Source organism: Brassica napus, chromosome C3, assembly GCF_020379485.1.
Source record: "Brassica napus cultivar Da-Ae chromosome C3, Da-Ae, whole genome shotgun sequence".
NCBI lineage: Eukaryota > Viridiplantae > Streptophyta > Magnoliopsida > Brassicales > Brassicaceae > Brassica > Brassica napus.
In genome coordinates this window covers 66,836,068-66,860,881 of record NC_063446.1, presented here as the reverse complement: position 1 = coordinate 66,860,881, position 24,814 = coordinate 66,836,068, and the positions used below count along the sequence as shown (strand labels likewise).

Sequence of the window (24,814 nt, the reverse complement as noted above, 5' to 3'; positions counted from 1 at the left end):
CATATCAATTATACAAGTATTAGTAAAATATATAACATTAATTAATTATATTGGTAAAAAATTATGAATAGATTGACATACCTGATCAGCTTGCGAACCAAGAATGAAGGGATCATAATATTGAAGTTTCCGCCGCGAATGAACTGATGTAACACCAAACGCATCAATCTTCACTCCTCTATCTGGGGTGGTGTCATACCAATCACAATAGAATACTACACAACGCAATCCAACCATTCCAGGAAATTGGATTTCCAATATTTCTTTTATGTTGCCGTAGTAGACATCGTCACCAGAAGAAGATGAAACACCAGCATCATATGTTGTCTTAGAATGACCTTTCCTTGTGAATGCATATCCTCGCGTACAAAATTTAGGATATGATTTGACCACATAGTTTGGTCCCTGCACAAATTCGCGTATCCAATCATCGAACACAAGACCTCTGGCCAAACCATCATTCACCTATAAATTAAAAACATATATGATTGCAAAATTAATTAGTTTATATATATTAAATTTAAACTAATCATTTGCATAGGGTAATATGATATATGACTCACATAACTACGAAGCCACGCAGCAAATCCTTTATCTCTAAGTTGTCGAAGCTCATCTTCTGTTGCATGCCTGTGAGTCATACGCAACTCCGCCATATATACACTATATACAAAAATATTATCAATATGAAATAAATTATTGAATATTAATCTAACAATAAATGAATAAATATTTTTACCTCTCATATTGTAGAACATCTTCACAGTTGGTGAGCAAATATGTTTGCAAATGAGCGTGCTCAGTGTCCGTAAGTCTCCGCTTCGTGAATTTTCCACTAAGTCGTCCTATTTCCTTGAACATGCTTGGGACAGTAACATGATATGTTGCTCTCTCCCCTCTATCATCATGCCGAGCAGGTCTTCGGTGTTTTGTATGCACTTCTGGTGGAAAATAATTTTCAGCAAAGATTGCAGTTTCTTCATTGATCACCTGTGCCACTATAGATCCTTCCACCCTGCTTTGATTTTTGACCATCTTCTTCAGATGATGCATATAACGCTCAAAAATATACATCCATCTGTACTGCACAGGACCACCAAGTTCCAATTCTCTTGCGAGATGAATAGCAAGATGTTCCATTACATCAAAGAATGATGGAGGAAATATCTTCTCAAGGTTGCACATGCTGACTGGTGCGTTTGTCTTCAAATTATTAATACCCTCTTCAGTCACTACTCTGCTGCATAAGTCGCGGAAGAAAACACTAATCCCTACATAGATAAAAGACATAATTTTCGTAAGTATTAAGTTTTTATAAGCATAATTGTTAAATATAAAAATAAATTAAATTGTAAAAATATAATATACCTGCAATTGCTTCATGAACATTACGTGGCAATAATGCTGAAAAAGCAAACGGAAGGAGGCGCTGCATAATTACATGACAATCATGACTCTTCAAGCCAGTAAACTTTCCTTCGCTTCTATCAACGCAGTTCCCCAAATTTGATGCATATCCGTCAGGAAATTTCACTTTATCTGTAATCCAATCAAAGAACTCTTCTTTTCTAGCACCATCTAGCCGATAAATGGGAAAAGGGGCCGTACCGTTCTCATCAACGTGAAGTTCAGAACGATCACAAATATCGACTAAATCCAACCTTGACTTCAAATTATCCTTCGTTTTACCTTGGATGTTAAGGACTGTGTTCATCAGATTATCGAAGAAGTTCTTCTCAATATGCATGACATCTAAATTATGCCGCAATAGATGACTCTCCCAATATGGCAGATCCCAGAAAATACTCTTTTTGTGCCAGTTATGTAGCTCTCCAACCGCATTGACTCGAATGTTTTCATGTCCACCTACATCTGGCGTCCTTTCTGCATCAAAATACCTAAACTGCTTCAACAAATCTTTCCCACTAACTTCCTCAGGTGGACCATCAAACACCTGCTTGTTCTTCGTAAACGAAGTCTTACTCCTGCGGTATGGATGATCAGGTGGTAGAAATCGTCTGTGACAGTCAAACCAACACGTTTTCCTTCCGTTCTTTAGTTGGAAAGCATCTGTGTCATCTTGACAATATGGACATGATAGCTTCCCATGTGTTGTCCATCCAGATAACATACCATATGCTGGAAAGTCACTTATTGTCCACATAAGTACTGCCCGCATCTGAAAGTTTTCTTTGCGCGAAACATCGTATGTCTCAAAACCATGCGCCCATAGTTGTTGCAACTCATATATTAGTGGTTGAAGAAACACATCTAGTGATCTTTTAGGATGATCTGGCCCGGGGACGAGAATTGAGAGAAACAAAAACTCTCGTCGCATGCACAAGCTCGGCCGTAAGTTGTACGGTGTCACAATAACTGGCCATAGAGAATACTGCCTTCCATGCTTTCCAAATGGGCTGAAACCATCAGTAGATAATCCAAGATAAACATTTCTTCTCTCTTCCGCAAATTCTGGATATGTTGACTGGAAATGTTTCCAAGCCTTTGCATCTGAAGGATGTCTAATCTCACCATTTGTGGAATGCTCTGCATGCCATCTCATTGCTTTTGCTGTGCGCTCACACTGATACAACCTCTTCAATCTTTCCGTCAAAGGCAAATACCACATTCTTTTGAATGGGATCGGAACTCTTCCCCTCGTCTCCTGATAACGAGGTTTCCCACAAAATTTGCATACATTCCGTGTCTCATCCGCTCTCCAGTAGATCATGCAGTTGTCAATACATACATCTATCACTTCATACGGTAGTTGAAGACCTGCAACAAGTTTCTGAACCTCGTAGTATGAACCCGGTGCAAGGTTATCCTCAGGTAGAATACCTTTGACAAAATCAGTAATCGCATCCATACATTCTTCAGCCAAATTATAGTCTGTCTTAATACCCATTAATCTAGTTGCAGATGATAAGACTGAATGACCATCTCTACAATTTTGATACAAAGGTTGTTTTCCTGCATCCAACATGTCAAAAAATCTCCTAGACTCGGGGTTTGGTTCTTCCCCTCTATAATGATCATGTACCATCTGCTCAGTACCTACACCATAATCTATATCCGTTCTAGATTCTTCTAACCTAATATCAGGCTGAGGTTCACTAACAGGCTGAGGTTCGCTAGTACTACCATATTCATAACCAGTTTCCTCATGAAGGTACCAAACTTTATAATTACGTGAAAACCCTTTCATATACAAATGAGTCCAAACATCAAATTCTTTTATAACCTTATTATTATTGCAAGAAGAGCAGGGACATCTTAACATACCACTTTTTGCATCCGGTTGCTGTTGAACAAGCCTCATGAATTCTCCAATCCCTTGAACGTATTCTTCCGTAAGCAAATTGGTGTTCGGATCCAAATGAGGTTTATCCATCCACGAACGATAATAAACTTCTGAAGACATGATTTTCACGGAATTGTTATGACTAAAGAGAATGAAGAGAGAATGAAGTGTGAATGAGTTGAATGAGGAGGGGTTGTATTTATAGGAAATTGCTTACGGACCTCCGACGACTTTCCGACGAAATTCCGACGAATGTAAAGCAGTCCGTCGGAATTCCGTCGGAATTGTCCAATCTCAAACGGCTATACAACGGTCATATATATTTGTCGGCAACGGTCACATGGTTCGTCGGAATTCCGTCGGAAAATACCGACGGAATTCCGACGACTTTGCTGTTAATCGGAATGTCGTCGGAAATTCGTCGGAATATACCGACGAACTTCCGACGACTACAAGGTTACATTTTTTATCGGAATGTCGTCGAAAAGTCGTCGGAATATTCCGACGACCCTTATTTCGTTAGAATTCCGTCGGAAATGGCCGACGGAATTCCGACGACTTCATTTTTTTGGATTTGGTCGGTAATCCGTCACAAATCCGTCACAAATGTCTGACGACATTGGTGTCCGTCGGAACCTCTGTCGGAATTCGGCGTGTTTTCTTGTAGTGCACACAGTCCCCAACCTGGACAGGAAGATTGCGAATGGTTCCATAAGGGACTGCTATGGAAGAGTTTGCAAAGGCCAGCTTCACCTGAGAAGGCTCAACATCAACAATGCCCAGTTCGTCTACAATCGCTTTTGAGACAAGGTTCACACTAGAACCAGAATCAGAAAGAGCTTCTTTGAATTCTACTCCAGCAATGAAACAAGGAAAAACAAACTTTCCAGGGTCATCAACCTTAGGCAGTACCTTCAGCGATGGTGTCAGTGCTTCAGTAAAGAGTGCCTTGATTTCCTCTTGAGATTCTCTGCAATTTTTGAAGAACATATGCAATGGCCGAATCTCCCAAGCATGTTCAAATGAGATCTTTTGAGGAAGCCTTCTTACCATCTTCCTAAACCCAGCCAGCTGCTCTGCACTAATAGGATCCATCAGATGTTTAGGTGGAATTGGATAGGGAACCTTAGAAACATATACTCGCACTGGTGGAGTCTCAGCAGGTTCGCTAGGAGCAGTCACTCCAGAGCTAGCAGACTGCTCTGTGTTCTCTTCCGCGCCTAGAACAGTCTCAGCGAACGGCTGCTCTATTGCATTACAGTGCTCAGTCCTAGGATTTTTATCAGTTTTTCCAGGGAGCGTCCATTGTTGCCTCTTGACACTCTCAGCTGTTTGAGCAAGCTGAACATCGATCTTTCTTATGTGACTCGCAAGAGTGTCATACTTGGCATTCAACTCAGTGAACATGTTGCCCATCCTGGTGTTCATTTCCGTGGTTACCTGATTCAACACTTTGGCCTGAACCTGCTGACCCTGCAACAGCTGTTGCATCATCATACCCAGACCCTTCAGCTCATCTGGTTGACTGTTCTCAGTAGCTGGAACAGCTTGCCGATTGCTCTGCGGTTATCGATGGTTCTGGTTCTGAATATGCCCGGCCGTAGCTTGCTCCATGCTGAAAACGTGCCCTTGGTTGTTTTTCAGTAGATGATCAACCTTGGCAGTCAGCTCATCTATCTTCTGGGTGTCAGAACTGTTCCCTTTCTTGGAGCAATCACTCTCCTCGTTCTTATTGGCTGAGGTAACAATTAGCTCAAACGCTCTATGAGTGGTCTGAGTCATGAAGTCTCGATTGATGGCAGAGTTCATAGCACTATGAAATTCCCAGTCAACTCCATCACAGAAAATTTCCAAAAGGTAGTCGTCATCAAATACATGGTGAGGACATTCTCTGCGATAGTCATTGAACCGCTTCCATGCGTCGCAAAAAGGCTCATCAGTGAGCTGTCTGAAGGAGGTGGTCTTGTTCCTCAATGCAGCTGTTCTCGCCTTAGAGTGGAAATGGTTGAGGAACGCTGATCGGACCTGTTCCCATGAAGTGAGAGAGCCGGAAGGGAGAGAGTTCAACCATCGTGAAGCTTTTCCATCAAGAGAGAATGGGAATAACATGCACCTGATGTAGTCTGGTGGAACACCATTCGCACGAGTGAAACTGCAGACTTTTTCGAAGCTCTCAATATGCTCCATTGGAATTTCTGTAGAGAGACCAGAGAATACCTTTCTCTGTACTAGACCGATCAAAGCATGCTTGATCTCGAAGTCCTGCCTGGTGCAGGGTGGAGGAACTATGGCAGAACGAGTTGTAGGGATGTTACAAGGAAGGTTTCTCTGCCCGATTGGAACAGTCTGCGCCTGCTGTTCCTGCTGCTGCTGCTGAGCAGCTTGTTCCTACGCTTGAATGGTCTGCTGCAACTGTTGCATATGCTGCTGCATGAGTTGCATTGCTGCAGCTAGATCATCCTGATTGGTGTGATCACCATAGTGGTGTCGGTTTGCCTTGGCTGTTGACGATTTGTTCTTTCTAACCTTGCTTGCTCGGGGTTGGTAATTGTAACCAATTCTCCTTGTGCATTTCTCCGAGTATGTCTACTGGTCATACACCTGGAACATTAGTTACAACAAAAAGATAGAGCAAGTTAGATGTCTTAGACTAAATAAATAACCGAAAAAATAAAGGTAAAAAGATGGTTCCCGGCAACGGCACCAAATTGATATTTCGTGTATACGCACACCAATTAACCTAATGTGTACACTACCACAGTCGAATGGTATGTCGATGTAGCACTTTAGGATCGAATCCACAGAGACCAACGATTACACTTATCTTTATGAGATCAATACTTAGCTGAAACAATGATGGGGTTTTGAGATTAAGGTTTCGTAACAAGAAAGTAATAAGATTAATTAAAGCTTTCAGATGATTAAAATGCTAGCCTAGGGTGGTTTGGTCGGGTGTTAAACAAGTGTGAGCCAAACAATTATTCAAGTTCGATTAAAGACCAGTCTAGAACTCGAATCACTTAAGATAGATTAGCCCACTGTCGTAGTGCTTCACCTTTTCTATATCGATCTCAGTACATAAACTGTCCTTTGGACTGAGAAGCGATGACAAACCTTGAGATCAAGTCCGATCTGTTCACAAAACACCCTAACATCCACTTTCGCCGGTTAGGGATATGATGCTCATTCAAGTTATGTCTAGCAACCTATAAAACTTTTGATGAATAGATTAAACCTAGAATCAGGCACTAAGTGGTTAACTTGATGCAAGCCTTAAGAACAACAGTGAATGAAAACAATCGATTTATAACTTATTTATGTCAAGCTCACGGATCTAACACCCTAACACCCTAGACTAAGCAAGCTGACTACTCAGCCATGAAGAAAGAAAACACAGAGACGGAGATATAAAGCAACATGAAATATGACTAAAATAAAGTAATAGGGTTCAGGGGGTTCTTCTCTAAATCGAGAGAGATGGTCTTCTCCCTTTACAAAGTAGCAAATCTCAAGTCTCAAACTCTAAGGTATGGTTTCTTCTCCAAAAAATAGTGTAGTAAAATATAGAAAAACAGAAAAAGAAGTTTTATGGAAGCCACCGGCGGCTGGGAGAAAAAGATGGGATAATTAGGGCAAATCCCGTAATGACTTGTAGTTTCCTTAAAAATATCTGCCGCTGGAACAGGCACTCGGGTTGCTCCGCTCTATCCAGAACAGTCACTCGGGTTGCTCTGCTATCGGGAACAGTCACTCCGACTGTTCCGCGTGAAAATCTCCAGATTGCATTGTGTTCTGTCCTTTTTGTTCCAGCTGGTCTATCTCCAATCCAATGCAACTCCAGACCTGTAATGACTCGAAAAGGACTAGGAAGACTCGATAATGACTTGAAAACCAATTAGAAAACATATATACAAGGTGCCAAAAACACCATATATCATGGGGCTTTGCGTCCGTGCGGCTCCTCCTATTCCCAACCGTTAATTTTTTTTTAATGTTAAGTCATTGTGTCTTTCCAAAGAAAAATCTGTTGAATTGGTTAAATTTAAGAGTAATCTGCAACTATAGACACAAATTATATTTTGTTTCTCAGCGTTCTTGTTTTTAGAGGGTTCTTGTCATGAAATATCAAAGGATTTGTAGATGGATGGATTTCTTGTCTTGTCACTGAAGTTCTGTATCGTTGACTTGGTTATTGAAATGGTGAAGAAGAGGAAAGTGAAGGACATGGACATTAAGATCAAGTACACATGTCTAGCCATTACCATATCCATTCTATTGTCCACGTCTCATTTGTGGCGTATTAAACCTGGGCATGTGGAGTTGATATATGACATTTTTGAATTTAACCATGGGTAAGGTATTGCAGATTCTCCATTGTGATGTTTATGGTCGTGAATCGCCTCTTTAAATACATATTTGATTATATGTTACAAAATAGGTTACCGCAAATGATAATTAGTAAGATGTTACGAAAAAGTTGTCCATAGCTGATTCAAATTTTGTTAGCCGCTACAAATTTGTTACAAAATAGATGTTGTTAGTTGATACATAATTTGTTAGTTTCTACAAAATCAGTTACAAAATAGTGGTCATTAAATGCTTCACCCTCTATCCTTAAACTGACAAAAAGTATGAGATGAAAATATGAGCTACGTCTGTGAGTCGTGGTGAAGAAGAGATAAATAATAATTATCATTCCGTTAACAAATATATTATCAGTTAAACGAATCATTTTTGGGTGTTTTTATCTACACGACACATAAACATTTATCAATTAACGGTAATTGTTGCAGTACCGTTGTTATATATGACTTACAAATGTATTGAATTGTTTTAACATGTTATATTAATAAGTTATAATTATGAAAGTTAAATCAATACCATAGATAATCGTGAATTTCTTTTTTTTTTTTTGTATTAAACAATGTATCATGTAACAAAAATATATCAGCTACCAAATTATCTATCGCTTAACAAATTATGTATCAACTGACAAATAATGTATCAGCTAATAAATAATTTATCAAACAACACAGATAACAAATTATGAATCAAACAATGTTTCAATCACAATTTTTGTTTTCACATTTCGTTTATCACTAACCGAACGAGGATGTCAACCTAGTTATGATTTCTCTCTTGTATATATAATCAATTCTCTCAAGAAGAAAACTACGACACTCTAATCTCCTAGAGATATAAATGTACATTTTTTCTGAAAATGCAGACTGCTAACACATTGCTAGTCTGAACCCACTTCTGGAAGCCATATATCCGAGTATAATTAAAAAGAGATGTACATTTTTCTCAACAGCCCTAGTGCAATATAATATAAGTTTAAATATACATATACATACCTAACCTTTTCTAGTAATTCCAAATTTACCGGTTGGGTTTGGATTTTCTATGTTAGCGATTACTGAATTATTTTTCCATTGGCAATTTATTATAAGGGTAAATTGGAAAAATGGGACACTTTGAACTTTTATTTGTCACAATAGGATTTCTGATATTTTGGGCAATTCTGGACATATTTTACCCTTTTTTTATGGAAAAATAGTAAACTGAATTTTAAAAATGTTAAAAAATATCAAAACTATTGGAAACATAAGTATGACAATATATATGTTTAAATTGTTTTTTTTTTTAAATGAATCATATTTTATTTCATCTTCTAGCTACAGTTACAATACTCATTCTAGTGATCTACTTAGTCTAGAAATCGGCTACTAATGTTTATACATAGATATATCTCTGGTATACAACGTAACCTATCTTTTCTTATATATTCTAACCAAAGCTAGGTTACGTTACGTTATAATCAAGAAAGATGTCTTTCTTATACCTTTAGCTTGATAACGACATATAGCCACAATGCGTTGATATACCCTATCTATATTTGGAGCCATGATATGGTCTGTCTTTTACCTTATGTGGCACCTAGGGAAGAATATGTTTCACATCTACTCTACTGTATTCTGACTTACATAGGTTATACATTCTACAGGAAATCCGAAAAATATGGAAACTTCCATAATCGGTTAAAGATGTTTCCTAAATGTAAACTAAATCTTCCCTAAATATCTCCAAGAATATTTTCTCCCACGTTTTTCTCCTTCTCCCACGATCTTTTGTCGTCGTTCTTTGTGTTTCTCTCTTCTTCATCGACATAATCATCTCTCTTTTCTCTATCAATACAACATGGTTCTAATCTATGTCAAATCGGGTGAATGGATGTGTAGTCGCGGTGATGACTGGAGTTTCGTGGTAGACAAAGAAAGGCGTGGTCGAATGGTAACATTAGCAACTACTACTACGTTGAAGCAGCTCAAGATAACGGTGTGTGAGGATTATGGGGTGGACCATAATGCCATTAATGCCGAGTTCAGTTATTCGTTGTTGAATCAAAAAGGGAATCCTCCAATTATTATCACCAATGATCGGCAAGCATCTAATTTTGTGGGCTATGCAAAGAGGGAATCGTCCACTACCTTGTGTGTGATGTTCTCTGTTTCTGGTGTAAATCAAAAGGAACGAGTCAATATCGATTTGAATAAGGAGCCTTGTGATTCAAGTAATGTTGAGGATGAAGAAGTTCCTGAGATAAATCGAGCAGAGTTTGTCAAGCCGTCAAAAGAGTCTTTTGTTAAAAGAACGAATCATGTCGCTGCGGATGGTTGCGGTGCTTTAAGGAGTGAAAACATTGAACTTTGTCAAAACAATGGAGACAGTGATAAGGATGGTCGAGCTTGGAGAGGAGACTTCGTGAAGAAGGATCAAATTTTCACAAGTAAAGGGGTTCTGAAGGCAACAATGGAAATTTTGGCGATGAAGAATAATTTCGATTACACTGTTATCAAATCCACGAGAAAATGGTGGTATATTCGATGTAAGGATGCATTGTGCAACTGGACTATGCGTGCAGAAGGAATAGATGGGTCTACATATTTCATGATCAACCAATGTGATGGAAGACATTCATGTGCTCCTTCAAAGAAAAGGAAATTCGGAAAAACAGCATCTGCAAGAACAATTGGGACTCTGATACAACATCGATTTGATGATACAAACGATGGCCCAAAACCGAATGACATCATTCAATTTATGAGAATGGAGCATAGTTGTGAGATTACTTATTGGCACGCTTGGGAAGCTCGTGAGTTTGCTATTGCAGCTGCTAGAGGTATACCAGATCGCAGTTACTCTAAAATACCAGCATATTTGCATATGATTAAAGAAGCAAATCCTGGTACGCATACACTACGAAACTAATGAGAAGGGAAGATTCATGTATCTATTTATGTCATTTGGGCAATCAGTTAGAGGATTCTACAATGCAATGCGAAGGGTGATTGTCGTTGACGGAACTTTTCTGAAAAATAAATACAAAGGGACACTTCTTGTTGCTACTGCTGTAGATGGTAACTCTAATTTGTATCCGATTGCATTTGGGGTTGTTGATTCAGAGAATGACGATTCATGGGGGTGGTTCTTCAGACAGTTGAAAGTGGTTATTGCTGATTGTCAAGATCTAGCTTTTGTCTCAGATAGAAATGCGTCTATTTCTAAAGCTATTGGGACTGTCTACCCTCGATCAGCACATGGAATTTGCATTCATCACTTATTAACCAATGTGGTCTCATTTTTCAAGACAAAAGGATTGACTGCGTTGGTGGAAAAGGCTTCACGGGCATATAGGTACACTGAATTTCAAGAACGTATCACCGAAATTTTTGATATGAGTCCTGAGCTTGGAAGATATCTACGGGAGGCTGATGTGCGCAAATGGGCTCGTTCTCTCTTCCCTGGCTCCAGGTATGACATTAGGACCACGAACCCTGCAGAGTCTATAAATTCAGTTCTTAGAATACCTAGAGAATATCCGGTTATTCCTTTGCTTGATAGTATAAGAGAACTGTTGACTCGATGGTTCTATGAGCGTCGCTTGTTAAGCTCAAAGCATGTAGATCCTTTAACCGCCAAGGTGGAGAGAAAGATTGATAGGAGAATTGTGAAGGCAAAAGGATTCCAGGTTTACAAGGTTGACAACTTCAGATCGGTTGTAAAAGGAGACATATATGATTGTCATGTTGATTTGGAAAGAAGAACATGCACATGTGGTAAGTATGATATAGGAAAAATTCCTTGCCGACACGCCATTCCTGCAATTTATTCACGAGGTATGGAAGTATAAACACATGAATACTTGAGAATTATTTATTTTCGGGATTTTCATCATATAGACTTCATATTGATCAAGTTTTTTTTGAGATTGACAGGTATGGAAGTGCACAGATTCACTGACGCCTTGTACAGCACTGCAGCGTGGAGAACCGCCTATGCAGATTCCATTAATCCAATAGCAGTTCTAGAGTCTGAATGGAATGTCCCTGCTGAGGTTAAACTTGCAAATGTTTTACCACCAAAGACAAGAAAGAGTGCTGGTCGACCAGTAAAGAGAAGGTATGAATCAGTAGAAGACAAGATCGCATCTTCTCAAGGATCAAGTAAGAATAAAAAGCATAAGTGCAGCCGTTGTGGAACTGAAGGACACAAGAGAGGAACATGCGATTTACCCATCTAGTTTGTTATGTGTCTGCATCTGTCTCTGTTTTTTTTCTTATTGCTTTTGAAACTATTTGATCTTCTGTTTAAAAACCTATTTGACAATTTGGTATTTGCTAAACTATAGAGACAAATCGATTTATTCTAGTAACAACCAAAGTATTTGCAAAATAATTCGTTTCAGTAGATGATGATCACCTCGAAAGAACAAGAAACATGGTCTTAACTTCTTTGAAAAAAAGAAACAACAAGTTGAGGAAGCACATAAAAGTAGTTGTGCGCGAAGTCGCTGCCTTTGTTGAACATCATGCATAGATATGGTACAAGAAGACCATCACCAAACAACACACAAACAAAGTTTTTATGCCCCTTAGTTCCCTAATGCATTCCGAGGTCTTCTCTTCGTAATGGCACATTGCATCTTCCATCTCTTGAATTCTACTCTCATGGCGTGTCATCATGGCCTCACCAGCTCTCACTGATTTCTGAAACTCGGAATTGTCAACGAGTAACACGTCAAACAGGTCTTGGAAGTTTTCAATCTCCTCAATAACTGACTTGTCAGTCCATTTGAACAAGTGGGTTTTGTCCTTCATCAGTAACATCCAATACACAATTAGATTGACTAATTCTATTCTCATCGGACAACAAGGAGACAGTTATATGATAACACGACTAACCTTCTGAGATCCCAAAGGACAACAATGAAATAATCTTCCCGGATTATGAATTGTTTTTGAAGTGAAACGATTCACTGCCTCACCGCAATTGCATCTTGTGGGAATTCCCCGTTGTTTCGCGAGGCGATCTCTTGTAGTGGATGAAGAATTTACTGAAGACATGAGGGAGTCGATCTCCAACTTTTCGCCGCTGTAATCTCTCTATCGAGGAAGAATGAGGAAGAAAAGTGATTAGGTCAAAAAAATAACCAAAACTACGTCGTTTCATACTCCCATAACGCGTATTCTAGCTAAGGCGGAGCAGAAAAAAGTCACTAAATTTATCGATAACACCACAAGAACTTTGTCTTTGAACCCTCTAAATTAGTGTTTAAACATCTATCAAACATAGTGGACGGACGTACTTAGATAGTGACCAATGTACAATAATCAATAAATAGGTGTGTGTTTGAGGCGTTGGATTAATTTGTACTTTGGTTTTAGTTAAGGGTTTGGTTAGAGTATGTCTACGGTTATGGTTTTAGAGTTTGTTTAGGGTTAAGGGTTTGACTATGAATTACGGATTTAGGGTTTGTTTATGGTATGATTAAGAATCATTATTGTATTATGGTTTTAGGGTTTGGTTAGGGTATGTCTATGGTTATGGTTTTAGTTAAGGGTTTGTTTAGGGTTTGGGTCCTCAGGTTTTATGATTTTGTAGCACACAATTCTTTATAGGGTTGTTTCATAATTTATACAAAATCAAATCTAGAGTTGTTTCTTAATTCAAATCAAATACCAAAGCCAAAGTTGTTTTCTAATTCTAACAAACCAAACTACTAAAATCACAGTTAATCAATCATCCTCGAGGTCAAAGACCTCAGACCTCTCCCATGGTGAAGGCACATATCGTGTCATAACCTCAGCAAAGATGGGGTCGTGTGCAGCCTCCCATAAGTCCACTCCAATCTTCTGTCTACAACCCATAATGATTTCATCATCCACTAAACTGACGTCAAGACCAAGCAGCGAGCATTCCAAGTGCTTCAGAGCGTATGCACCGCAATCACAACAACTTTTGTTCAATCTCAACTTCATAGGCACATCCACGATAGAATATGATGAGAGGAGTGGCTGCTTCTGTCTTTCTTGTGGTGCAACGGACTTCACTATCCTAGGAATGATAGCAGCAAACTTCTCAACGTACTGTCTGTTCTTTCCCCGACCGCAATCAAAGACTTCCACTTTTCTTTCAATGATGTTTACACAGACACCAACCCAGTGATTACCTGCGTTCGAGTCCACAAAAATATGTAAACGAAGAAATGTATACTAGGATGTAAAAAGAACTGAATGGTTACCATTTACAAACAGAGGAAAGTAGAGTCGATCAACATCAACACCCCAAACTAGATCAGTCTGCCCATGAGATGGAAGCTCTCCTCTGCCGTACCCAAGAAGGAAATCAGGCAATTGATAGGCTTTTTTGTTTGGTAAAAACTTCTTGTATGCAGCGTCTACTTGGAGGCAAAACATAGCACTCATGAAAGCAACACGGCGAGGGGCCCAACGATTCAATGTAGTGTTCACACGCCATATAAACATAACCGCATCCATCTCCTAAAAATTTACAATGAAAGTTAAGTAATATAGCATATAAGAAGTATTAGGAAGATAAATTCACTAAAGGTTAGTACAAGATTCATTACCTCGTTTCCAAGCCATTTTCCAGCACTTACTACTCTTGTAGCTACAGACAAATTAAAACATGTAGGACCATTGTTAAAGGTATAGGCTTTAATGCCCATTCTGTGAATCCTTTCCATGACTCTTCGGAGATATAATAAAGTGACGCCTGCGGAGAAGCATCTTCTGGCAATGGTGAATCGCTAAGCTGAAGTCCATGACCTTTTCTTTTGCACCATTTCTCCCCTGTGACGGCGGTGGAGCTGTATTCATCTCTGTCTTTTCTTTCTTTACTGGATTATCCACTGAACCTCGGACCGAAGTCATTGGAGTCCACCAGTCTTCTTCTTTTTTGTCCTGAGATGGATCAAAGCCTGGCACATACGACGTCTGAGAAAGCCCTTCAACCCCTTGCGTACCTATCCCGCGACCCATATCATCTGCTTCACTATAATTCACATCGAATGTAGTCTCGGAACCATCCTGTTATGTCACGACAAATAAGCAATAATTGAGACACCAAAATACATTATCATTACATAAAAAATCGATTTGACCCAACGAAGAGGAAGAACGATTTGCAAGCCGTTGTGTCTTCAGTGAGATCGAAAAGGATGGTGACGGACAACGAGAGTAGAGACCACGGGCTGATGAAACACGACGAAGAACAGAGCTTCTCACCGTTGAACCCTTCAACCCTAAAAATCGCCGTGGGAGAGCGACGACTCACGACGGAGAAGACGAGGAGAAATGAATTAGGTTTGCGGCATCCCGCGTCTCCCCTTTTTCTTCCCATTTAGTGTTTTTTTTTAATTTTAATAGATTTACTTTTAAACATTAAACGACTTTTTTTTTAATTTTTATAGATTTTAATTTTAACATTAAAACGAAAATTATTATAATTTATAATTTAAATTCAACATAATTGGTAAATTAAGGGTACTTTGGTATTTTACAAGATCTAAAATCCTATTTTCCTAAAACTAAAATCTTCTAGAAATCTTAATGTGACAAATCCAAGTTCAAAGTGTCCTATTTATCCAATTTTCCTCTTATTATAATCACATTACCAAAAAAATACATTACAAACCTGGAACCGAACAAGAGAGGTTACATAGAGCTTTAGCCCAACAAAGAGCACCAATCGACCGGAGAAGCTGTAGAGATGATGACCTTTTTTCGTTCTCTCTCGATTTATTTGTTTTTTTTTTTTCCTTGTGCTTTAACTAGGTTAATGTTTATTGATTAGTCTAACTACTTAAAATATGAAACTTTATTCTCGCCACACTTGTAAGAAAGAAAATGAATAATCTTGTAATATGTCATACACTTTACCGTAATTTCGTACCAATATATTCTAATAAAACAAGCTGAATCTTATTCGTTTATAAAAGTACAAAGACATACATACATCGAAAGAGATCCCAACGATGTGAAAACATACATGATTAATGGTTTACTATTGTCCACATTGATTTATTCTGTCACAAACTCGAAAGGTGTTCGTAATTTATTCATAAAAGCAAAACACCCCCATTTATTTATTATCATAGCATATAAAAAGACTTAGCTTACATAAGAACCCTTTAGTTGACACCATTGACAGCTTTGCGTGGAGTTTCACCTGAAATGGAGTGGCGATCACAAAAGCTCTTCAATCTATCAAATGCATCCTCCAAAGTTGGAGTATCCATGTCAATAGAATGCCTCACCCAGTTCTTCAGAGTAAAAGCAATCCCTAAACCAAACCAGACACAACATATAATTTGTTTTGATAAAATTATCAAACACAAACAAATGATTGTCTTCACTGGTAGACCGCTAAACCTTGGACATAGATAATGAATACCTGGTAAAAGGACGAGGTTTTCCTCAGTAGCTAATTTTTCACAGAATCTTCATCATCTTCAATATCCACAAAGGATGATAAGTTCAGCTCGGTCTTGCGAGTAGAAAAGAAAAAAAAATTTAAAGAACACAATTATAAAGAGAAGGTTAGAATAAGTTCTAAAGATACATAGTAATGATAGAAATACCCAAAGAAGGTGCACGCTTCAGGTTTCATGTAGCAGGTGAGGGAAGGTATGCTCTTGAGCTTATAATATGCAAGATCGGTTTTATCTTTCAGAAACATCTGCCTCCTATGGAAGAACTCTTTACCAGTTTTCTCCAAGATGGTGGGAATGGCCGCCTACATAATACAAATCTGACACATTAGCTATATAATTGATAATAATAGGAATAGTCCGTAACATTTTATTTTATATGGTTACAGAAAGTGTCCGAATCAGAAAGTCTCGTACCTGGATAACAGTTGGTGGTTTTTAGATTTAGATCAAGGAACTGTTTTATAGCAGCTAAAACCTGTCCATAAGATTAGGAAAAATAGTTAATAAGAATGAACGTGATAACTCTTAATATCGAACATAGTACATGCATAGTGAATAATGATACATCTTATTCATATATATGCTTAAAGATTGATGGAGAAAAATAGACCGGACATTTTTGGATTTAAAGAGACACCATCTAGGTCGTGAAGCGCGATCCAGCCAGTTCGCCATCCAGGGACAGACCATCCCTTCGATATGGACCCGAGTGTAACCACCGGTACAATGGACGAAAATTTGCCCATGGAACGAAGGGATTACTCCCAAACAACCGACCAACGAAAAACTTCGTCAGAAACAACCATTATCCCGAGTTCTCGAGCCAACACAGCGAGCTAAGATTCATTAATATACACACAGTCAAAGGATTATAACATATGGCCATGCGAATACTTGAATAGCTAATTAGAGTATAGGTGAAAATACCTGCTTGAGATGAGCTTCAGAGTAGGTGTTTCCCGTTGGGATTGTGCGGGTTTATTATAAATATTGCGAATGTGTTTCTCATCCGCTGCCGCTCCGGACGCTGTCAAGGTCAATCTCATACTTCTCTTCGCGAAGAAATTCGTAATTGCGGACCTCAAGGTGCTTGAAGATGGAACGGATTAAGTTACTTGGGTAGCCTGGCTTGGGAAGCAAGATGTTGGCATTTGGTTTAGCCAATGTATCAACGGCAAGCTCGATGGCTTGTTTGCATCCAACGGTCATAAACACGTCATCAGGTGACAGTTTCTTTGGAAGATCTCTGTTTAGGTAATCTGCTACTGCCCTGAGAAAAGCAAAAATTATGGGACACTTTTTGTCAAAGAGGTCTAAAATTAATAAACTATATATGCTACTGTAATTCTATGTATGTATATATCACCTTTGGCCGCCGGAAGGCCAATACTGGGTGCATAGGCGTTTCCAGTGCCGAATAGGACGGCTTTAACAAACACAGCCCTTTCAGCGGTGTGGCTAGTCTCGGCAGTTTCACCTCGTGGAGGCAAAATGGGCTTTCCTTGAGGATCGCACAGAGCAAAGAGTTTAGAGGTGTAAGTGCTTAGTGAGGCTTCTGAGGCGGCCTTGCCCTCATCGCTGCCACTGAACTGCCAATCAACGCTTTCATTGTTCGCCATCTTTTTTTTTCCTTTTATTTCCTTACGTAGTTTTTTTGTTTTTGGATGATTACTCTCGTTACTACTAGTGAGGTATATAGTACAAGTTTTTACACTTTTCTTATCAAAGTTTATACTTCGCGTGGTTATATAAGAAAAGAAAGGAACTAAATGCATCTCGAGTCCCCTATATGTTAGAACGTTTCCTCTAATCACGGTAAGTACAAAATGTAAAACTGTCAATGGTAGGTAATTTTTTTTGGATCAAATAGGTAATTTATATAAAATATTTTATTAGACAAAGAAAATTCACGTGCTATTTGGATTTTCAATTATACAAGGTGATATTATATTATATAGTACCAAACTTATTTTCGGTTTTCTTTCTATCCGTAGTTCTTACCATCGGTGACAGCCTCTACACTTTACATTTTGCTTATGATGCCGTGTGTCACCATCAACACATATAAACGCAAGACTTAAGAACGATCCTAATGATTTTAGACGTGAGTTACAAGAAACAACGGAATCTTTTCTTTTCGTCGTGTTTTTAGCTTTCGTCTATACACTGAAAACAGTGAGGATAAGTTGGAATAACCTATCGCCATACTATATTTCTTTTGTAGATCATACATATTCTTTTCTGTAAAATAACGTCTTCACTTTTAACTATGTAAATCAGATCACGTAATGTAACACCGTAAAATATGACAAAATCATTGAAATATCACTTAAAGATGTAGAATAAATTACCGGGGCCTGTGGCCAGGTGGTAATTAACTTGAAGCTCAATAAGGTGAAACCACCTGGGTTCGAGTTCCGGCCATTAGAAAACTAAATTTTTGGTATTGTCAAGAACAGTGGACTGACACAAAATATGTGACTGCTTTTGTTTTGTCAGAGTGGCACAACCGGTGTTGGGTCGGAGCGACAGCTAGAAATACCATACTTGAATCGACATGAGTATGACCAACAAACAGGCCCGGTGGTAATTAATTTGAAGATCAATAAGGTGAAGCCACCTGAGTTCGAGTCCCAGCCACTGGAGAATTAAATTTTCGCTATCGCCAAGGACAGTGGACTGACACAAAATAGGCGAGTGCTTTTTGTTTTGTTAAAGTGGCACAACCGGTGTTGGGTCGTAGCGACAGCTAGCAATACCATACTTGAATCGACATACGTATGACCAACACAGAGGCCCGGTCCGGGCATAGGCAAGAGTTAACTTAGTTAACTTTCCAACGACATTGACCATGGTAAGTCGAGGACAAGAGTTAGAAAATATTCATATATGCATGGGCCAGATATGAGTCATTTGGGAGGCTTTGTTCGGCTTAGTATATTAGAAGATCTTAAGGATGTTTCTATCCTAAGTCAAATCAATGTAGTATTTAAGTGTCAATCCAATTCTAAGTGGTTTCAATGCAAAGAGAATACATGTTCATACTTAATCTAAGCGCACTCAATGTAATGAAGTGATTTGATTTAACTAACAACTCTCTAAGACAACAAATTAACAAACTTTCAAGCAATAGGATAAATGAGCAATCATGGGTATAGGAATTTGACTTCAGATGATTAAACTCCAATCTAGAATGGCAAGGTATCAATCAACATATTCCCTTAAGTCTAGACAACAAGGCTAAACAAGTTCTTTGTCAAGATAACTGCTCATTTACTCTCATTGATCAAACATCAAATGCCTTTGGTTTGTGTCATTCAAGTAATCATTAAGAATGTGTCTATTAACTATCTAAGCTCTCCTAACATCAAATGCCTTTGGTTAAGCTATCAAAGAGCAAGTTGAGTTGACTCAGACATTTCATCGAACACCTTCCGGGTAATGAAATGTCTAGAGTTCTAATCTAAAGAGGCCAACTCTAGACTAGCATTAAGATCACTCAATCAAGCAAGAAAACATATTAATCTAACTCTAAACACTCTAGATGATCACTTAATCATCCTAACCCATGAATCCAAAGATGACTACTCACTAATTGTCATGATAAACCCAAGAATCAATGATGATTTGAAGTTAATCATGATTAGTAATCAAGATAATCAAGCAAACACAAGATATCAAGATGAAAAGAACCTCAACATTGAATCTTTCACCAAAATAGGTTTTGTGTTTGGATAGATAACAAGATAAGATCCTAAGATTAGGTCTAAGAAACATTTATAGTAGATAATCCAAGATAAACATTTCTTCTCTCTTCCGCAAATTCTGGATATGTTGAATGGAAATGTTTCCAAGCCTTTGCATCTGAAGGATGTCTAATCTCACCATTTGTGGAATGCTCTGCATGCCATCTCATTGCTTTTGTTGTGCGCTCACACTGATACAACCTCTTCAATCTTTCCGTCAAAGGCAAATACCACATTCTTTTGAATGGGATCGGAACTCTTCCCCTCGTCTCCTAATAACGAGGTTTCCCACAAAATTTGCATACATTCCGTGTCTCATCCGCTCTCCAGTAGATCATGCAGTTGTCAATACATACATTTATCACTTCATACGGTAGTTGAAGACCTGCAACAAGTTTCTGAACCTCGTAGTATGAACCCGGTGCAAGGTTATCCTCAGGTAGAATACCTTTGACAAAATCAGTAATCGCATCCATACATTCTTCAGCCAAATTATAGTCTGTCTTAATACCCATTAATCTAGTTGCAGATGATAAGACTGAATGACCATCTCTACAATTTTGATACAAAGGTTGTTTTCCTGCATCCAACATGTCAAAAAATCTCCTAGACTCGGGGTTTGGTTCTTCCCCTCTATAATGATCATGTACCATCTGCTCAGTACCTACACCATAATCTATATCCGTTCTAGATTCTTCTAACCTAATATCAGGCTGAGGTTCACTAACAGGCTGAGGTTCGCTAGTACTACCATATTCATAACCAGTTTCCTCATGAAGGTACCAAACTTTATAATTACGTGAAAACCCTTTCATATACAAATGAGTCCAAACATCAAATTCTTTTATAACCTTATTATTATTGCAAGAAGAGCAGGGACATCTTAACATACCACTTTTTGCATCCGGTTGCTGTTGAACAAGCCTCATGAATTCTCCAATCCCTTGAACGTATTCTTCCGTAAGCAAATTGGTGTTCGGATCCAAATGAGGTTTATCCATCCACGAACGATAATAAACTTCTGAAGACATGATTTTCACGGAATTGTTATGACTAAAGAGAATGAAGAGAGAATGAAGTGTGAATGAGTTGAATGAGGAGGGGTTGTATTTATAGGAAATTGCTTACGGACCTCCGACGACTTTCCGACGAAATTCCAACGAATGTAAAGCAGTCCGTCGGAATTCCGTCGGAATTATCCAATCTCAAACGGCTATACAACGGTCATATATATTTGTCGGCAACGGTCACATGGTTCGTCGGAATTCCGTCGGAAAATACCGACGGAATTCCGACGACTTTGCTGTTAATCGGAATGTCGTCGGAAATTCGTCGGAATATACCGACGAACTTCCGACGACTACAAAGGTTACATTTTTTATCGGAATGTCGTCGAAAAGTCGTCGGAATATTCCGACGACCCTTATTTCGTTAGAATTCCGTCGGAAATGGCCGACGGAATTCCGACGACTTCATTTTTTTGGATTTGGTCGGTAATCCGTCACAAATCCGTCACAAATGTCTGACGACATTGGTGTCCGTCGGAACCTCTGTCGGAATTCGGCGTGTTTTCTTGTAGTGCACACAGTCCCCAACCTGGACAGGAAGATTGCGAATGGTTCCATAAGGGACTGCTATGGAAGAGTTTGCAAAGGCCAGCTTCACCTGAGAAGGCTCAACATCAACAATGCCCAGTTCGTCTACAATCGCTTTTGAGACAAGGTTCACACTAGAACCAGAATCAGAAAGAGCTTCTTTGAATTCTACTCCAGCAATGAAACAAGGAAAAACAAACTTTCCAGGGTCATCAACCTTAGGCAGTACCTTCAGCGATGGTGTCAGTGCTTCAGTAAAGAGTGCCTTGATTTCCTCTTGAGATTCTCTGCAATTTTTGAAGAACATATGCAATGGCCGAATCTCCCAAGCATGTTCAAATGAGATCTTTTGAGGAAGCCTTCTTACCATCTTCCTAAACCCAGCCAGCTGCTCTGCACTAATAGGATCCATCAGATGTTTAGGTGGAATTGGATAGGGAACCTTAGAAACATATACTCGCACTGGTGGAGTCTCAGCAGGTTCGCTAGGAGCAGTCACTCCAGAGCTAGCAGACTGCTCTGTGTTCTCTTCCGCGCCTAGAACAGTCTCAGCGAACGGCTGCTCTATTGCATTACAGTGCTCAGTCCTAGGATTTTTATCAGTTTTTCCAGGGAGCGTCCATTGTTGCCTCTTGACACTCTCAGCTGTTTGAGCAAGCTGAACATCGATCTTTCTTATGTGACTCGCAAGAGTGTCATACTTGGCATTCAACTCAGTGAACATGTTGCCCATCCTGGTGTTCATTTCCGTGGTTACCTGATTCAACACTTTGGCCTGAACCTGCTGACCCTGCAACAGCTGTTGCATCATCATACCCAGACCCTTCAGCTCATCTGGTTGACTGTTCTCAGTAGCTGGAACAGCTTGCCGATTGCTCTGCGGTTATCGATGGTTCTGGTTCTGAATATGCCCGGCCGTAGCTTGCTCCATGCTGAAAACGTGCCCTTGGTTGTTTTTCAGTAGATGATCAACCTTGGCAGTCAGCTCATCTATCTTCTGGGTGTCAGAACTGTTCCCTTTCTTGGAGCAATCACTCTCCTCGTTCTTATTGGCTGAGGTAACAATTAGCTCAAACGCTCTATGAGTGGTCTGAGTCATGAAGTCTCGATTGATGGCAGAGTTCATAGCACTATGAAATTCCCAGTCAACTCCATCACAGAAAATTTCCAAAAGGTAGTCGTCATCAAATACATGGTGAGGACATTCTCTGCGATAGTCATTGAACCGCTTCCATGCGTCGCAAAAAGGCTCATCAGTGAGCTGTCTGAAGGAGGTGGTCTTGTTCCTCAATGCAGCTGTTCTCGCCTTAGAGTGGAAATGGTTGAGGAACGCTGATCGGACCTGTTCCCATGAAGTGAGAGAGCCGGAAGGGAGAGAGTTCAACCATCGTGAAGCTTTTCCATCAAGAGAGAATGGGAATAACATGCACCTGATGTAGTCTGGTGGAACACCATTCGCACGAGTGAAACTGCAGACTTTTTCGAAGCTCTCAATATGCTCCATTGGAATTTCTGTAGAGAGACCAGAGAATACCTTTCTCTGTACTAGACCGATCAAAGCATGCTTGATCTCGAAGTCCTGCCTGGTGCAGGGTGGAGGAACTATGGCAGAACGAGTTGTAGGGATGTTACAAGGAAGGTTTCTCTGCCCGATTGGAACAGTCTGCGCCTGCTGTTCCTGCTGCTGCTGCTGAGCAGCTTGTTCCTACGCTTGAATGGTCTGCTGCAACTGTTGCATATGCTGCTGCATGAGTTGCATTGCTGCAGCTAGATCATCCTGATTGGTGTGATCACCATAGTGGTGTCGGTTTGCCTTGGCTGTTGACGATTTGTTCTTTCTAACCTTGCTTGCTCGGGGTTGGTAATTGTAACCAATTCTCCTTGTGCATTTCTCCGAGTATGTCTACTGGTCATACACCTGGAACATTAGTTACAACAAAAAAGATAGAGCAAGTTAGATGTCTTAGACTAAATAAATAACCGAAAAAATAAAGGTAAAAAGATGGTTCCCGGCAACGGCACCAAATTGATATTTCGTGTATACGCACACCAATTAACCTAATGTGTACACTACCACAGTCGAATGGTATGTCGATGTAGCACTTTAGGATCGAATCCACAGAGACCAACGATTACACTTAATCTTTATGAGATCAATACTTAGCTGAAACAATGATGGGGTTTTGAGATTAAGGTTTCGTAACAAGAAAGTAATAAGATTAATTAAAGCTTTCAGATGATTAAAATGCTAGCCTAGGGTGGTTTGGTCGGGTGTTAAACAAGTGTGAGCCAAACAATTATTCAAGTTCGATTAAAGACCAGTCTAGAACTCGAATCACTTAAGATAGATTAGCCCACTGTCGTAGTGCTTCACCTTTTCTATATCGATCTCAGTACATAAACTGTCCTTTGGACTGAGAAGCGATGACAAACCTTGAGATCAAGTCCGATCTGTTCACAAAACACCCTAACATCCACTTTCGCCGGTTAGGGATATGATGCTCATTCAAGTTATGTCTAGCAACCTATAAAACTTTTGATGAATAGATTAAACCTAGAATCAGGCACTAAGTGGTTAACTTGATGCAAGCCTTAAGAACAACAGTGAATGAAAACAATCGATTTATAACTTATTTATGTCAAGCTCACGGATCTAACACCCTAACACCCTAGACTAAGCAAGCTGACTACTCAGCCATGAAGAAAGAAAACACAGAGACGGAGATATAAAGCAACATGAAATATGACTAAAATAAAGTAATAGGGTTCAGGGGGTTCTTCTCTAAATCGAGAGAGATGGTCTTCTCCCTTTACAAAGTAGCAAATCTCAAGTCTCAAACTCTAAGGTATGGTTTCTTCTCCAAAAAATAGTGTAGTAAAATATAGAAAAACAGAAAAAGAAGTTTTATGGAAGCCACCGGCGGCTGGGAGAAAAAGATGGGATAATTAGGGCAAATCCCGTAATGACTTGTAGTTTCCTTAAAAATATCTGCCGCTGGAACAGGCACTCGGGTTGCTCCGCTCTATCCAGAACAGTCACTCGGGTTGCTCTGCTATCGGGAACAGTCACTCCGACTGTTCCGCGTGAAAATCTCCAGATTGCATTGTGTTCTGTCCTTTTTGTTCCAGCTGGTCTATCTCCAATCCAATGCAACTCCAGACCTGTAATGACTCGAAAAGGACTAGGAAGACTCGATAATGACTTGAAAACCAATTAGAAAACATATATACAAGGTGCCAAAAACACCATATATCATGGGGCTTTGCGTCCGTGCGGCTCCTCCTATTCCCAACCGTTAATTTTTTTTTAATGTTAAGTCATTGTGTCTTTCCAAAGAAAAATCTGTTGAATTGGTTAAATTTAAGAGTA

At 39.4% G+C, this 24,814-nt stretch overlaps 1 protein-coding gene, 2 non-coding genes and 1 pseudogene across 3 annotated transcripts; 3 read left to right on the top strand and 1 right to left on the bottom strand.

Moving 5' to 3' along the window:
• Positions 1-5,174: 5,174 nt before the first annotated feature.
• On the top strand, positions 5,175-5,281 carry LOC125584825. Its single transcript, XR_007321732.1, has one exon. It is a non-coding gene; the product is annotated as a small nucleolar RNA R71 (small nucleolar RNA).
• Positions 5,282-9,505: 4,224 nt separating this feature from the next.
• Positions 9,506-11,888, top strand: LOC106380958. Its single transcript, XM_048749923.1, has 3 exons — positions 9,506-10,487; positions 10,624-11,484; positions 11,584-11,888. The coding sequence occupies exons 1-3, from the start codon at positions 9,506-9,508 to the stop codon at positions 11,886-11,888; spliced, it is 2,148 nt and encodes a 715-aa protein (XP_048605880.1).
• A 3,687-nt stretch (positions 11,889-15,575) lies between these two features.
• On the bottom strand, positions 15,576-17,805 carry LOC125583427 (annotated as a pseudogene).
• Positions 17,806-22,631: 4,826 nt separating this feature from the next.
• Positions 22,632-22,738, top strand: LOC125584824. The gene has a single exon (XR_007321731.1). It is a non-coding gene; the product is annotated as a small nucleolar RNA R71 (small nucleolar RNA).
• The last annotated feature ends 2,076 nt before the right edge of the window (positions 22,739-24,814 follow it).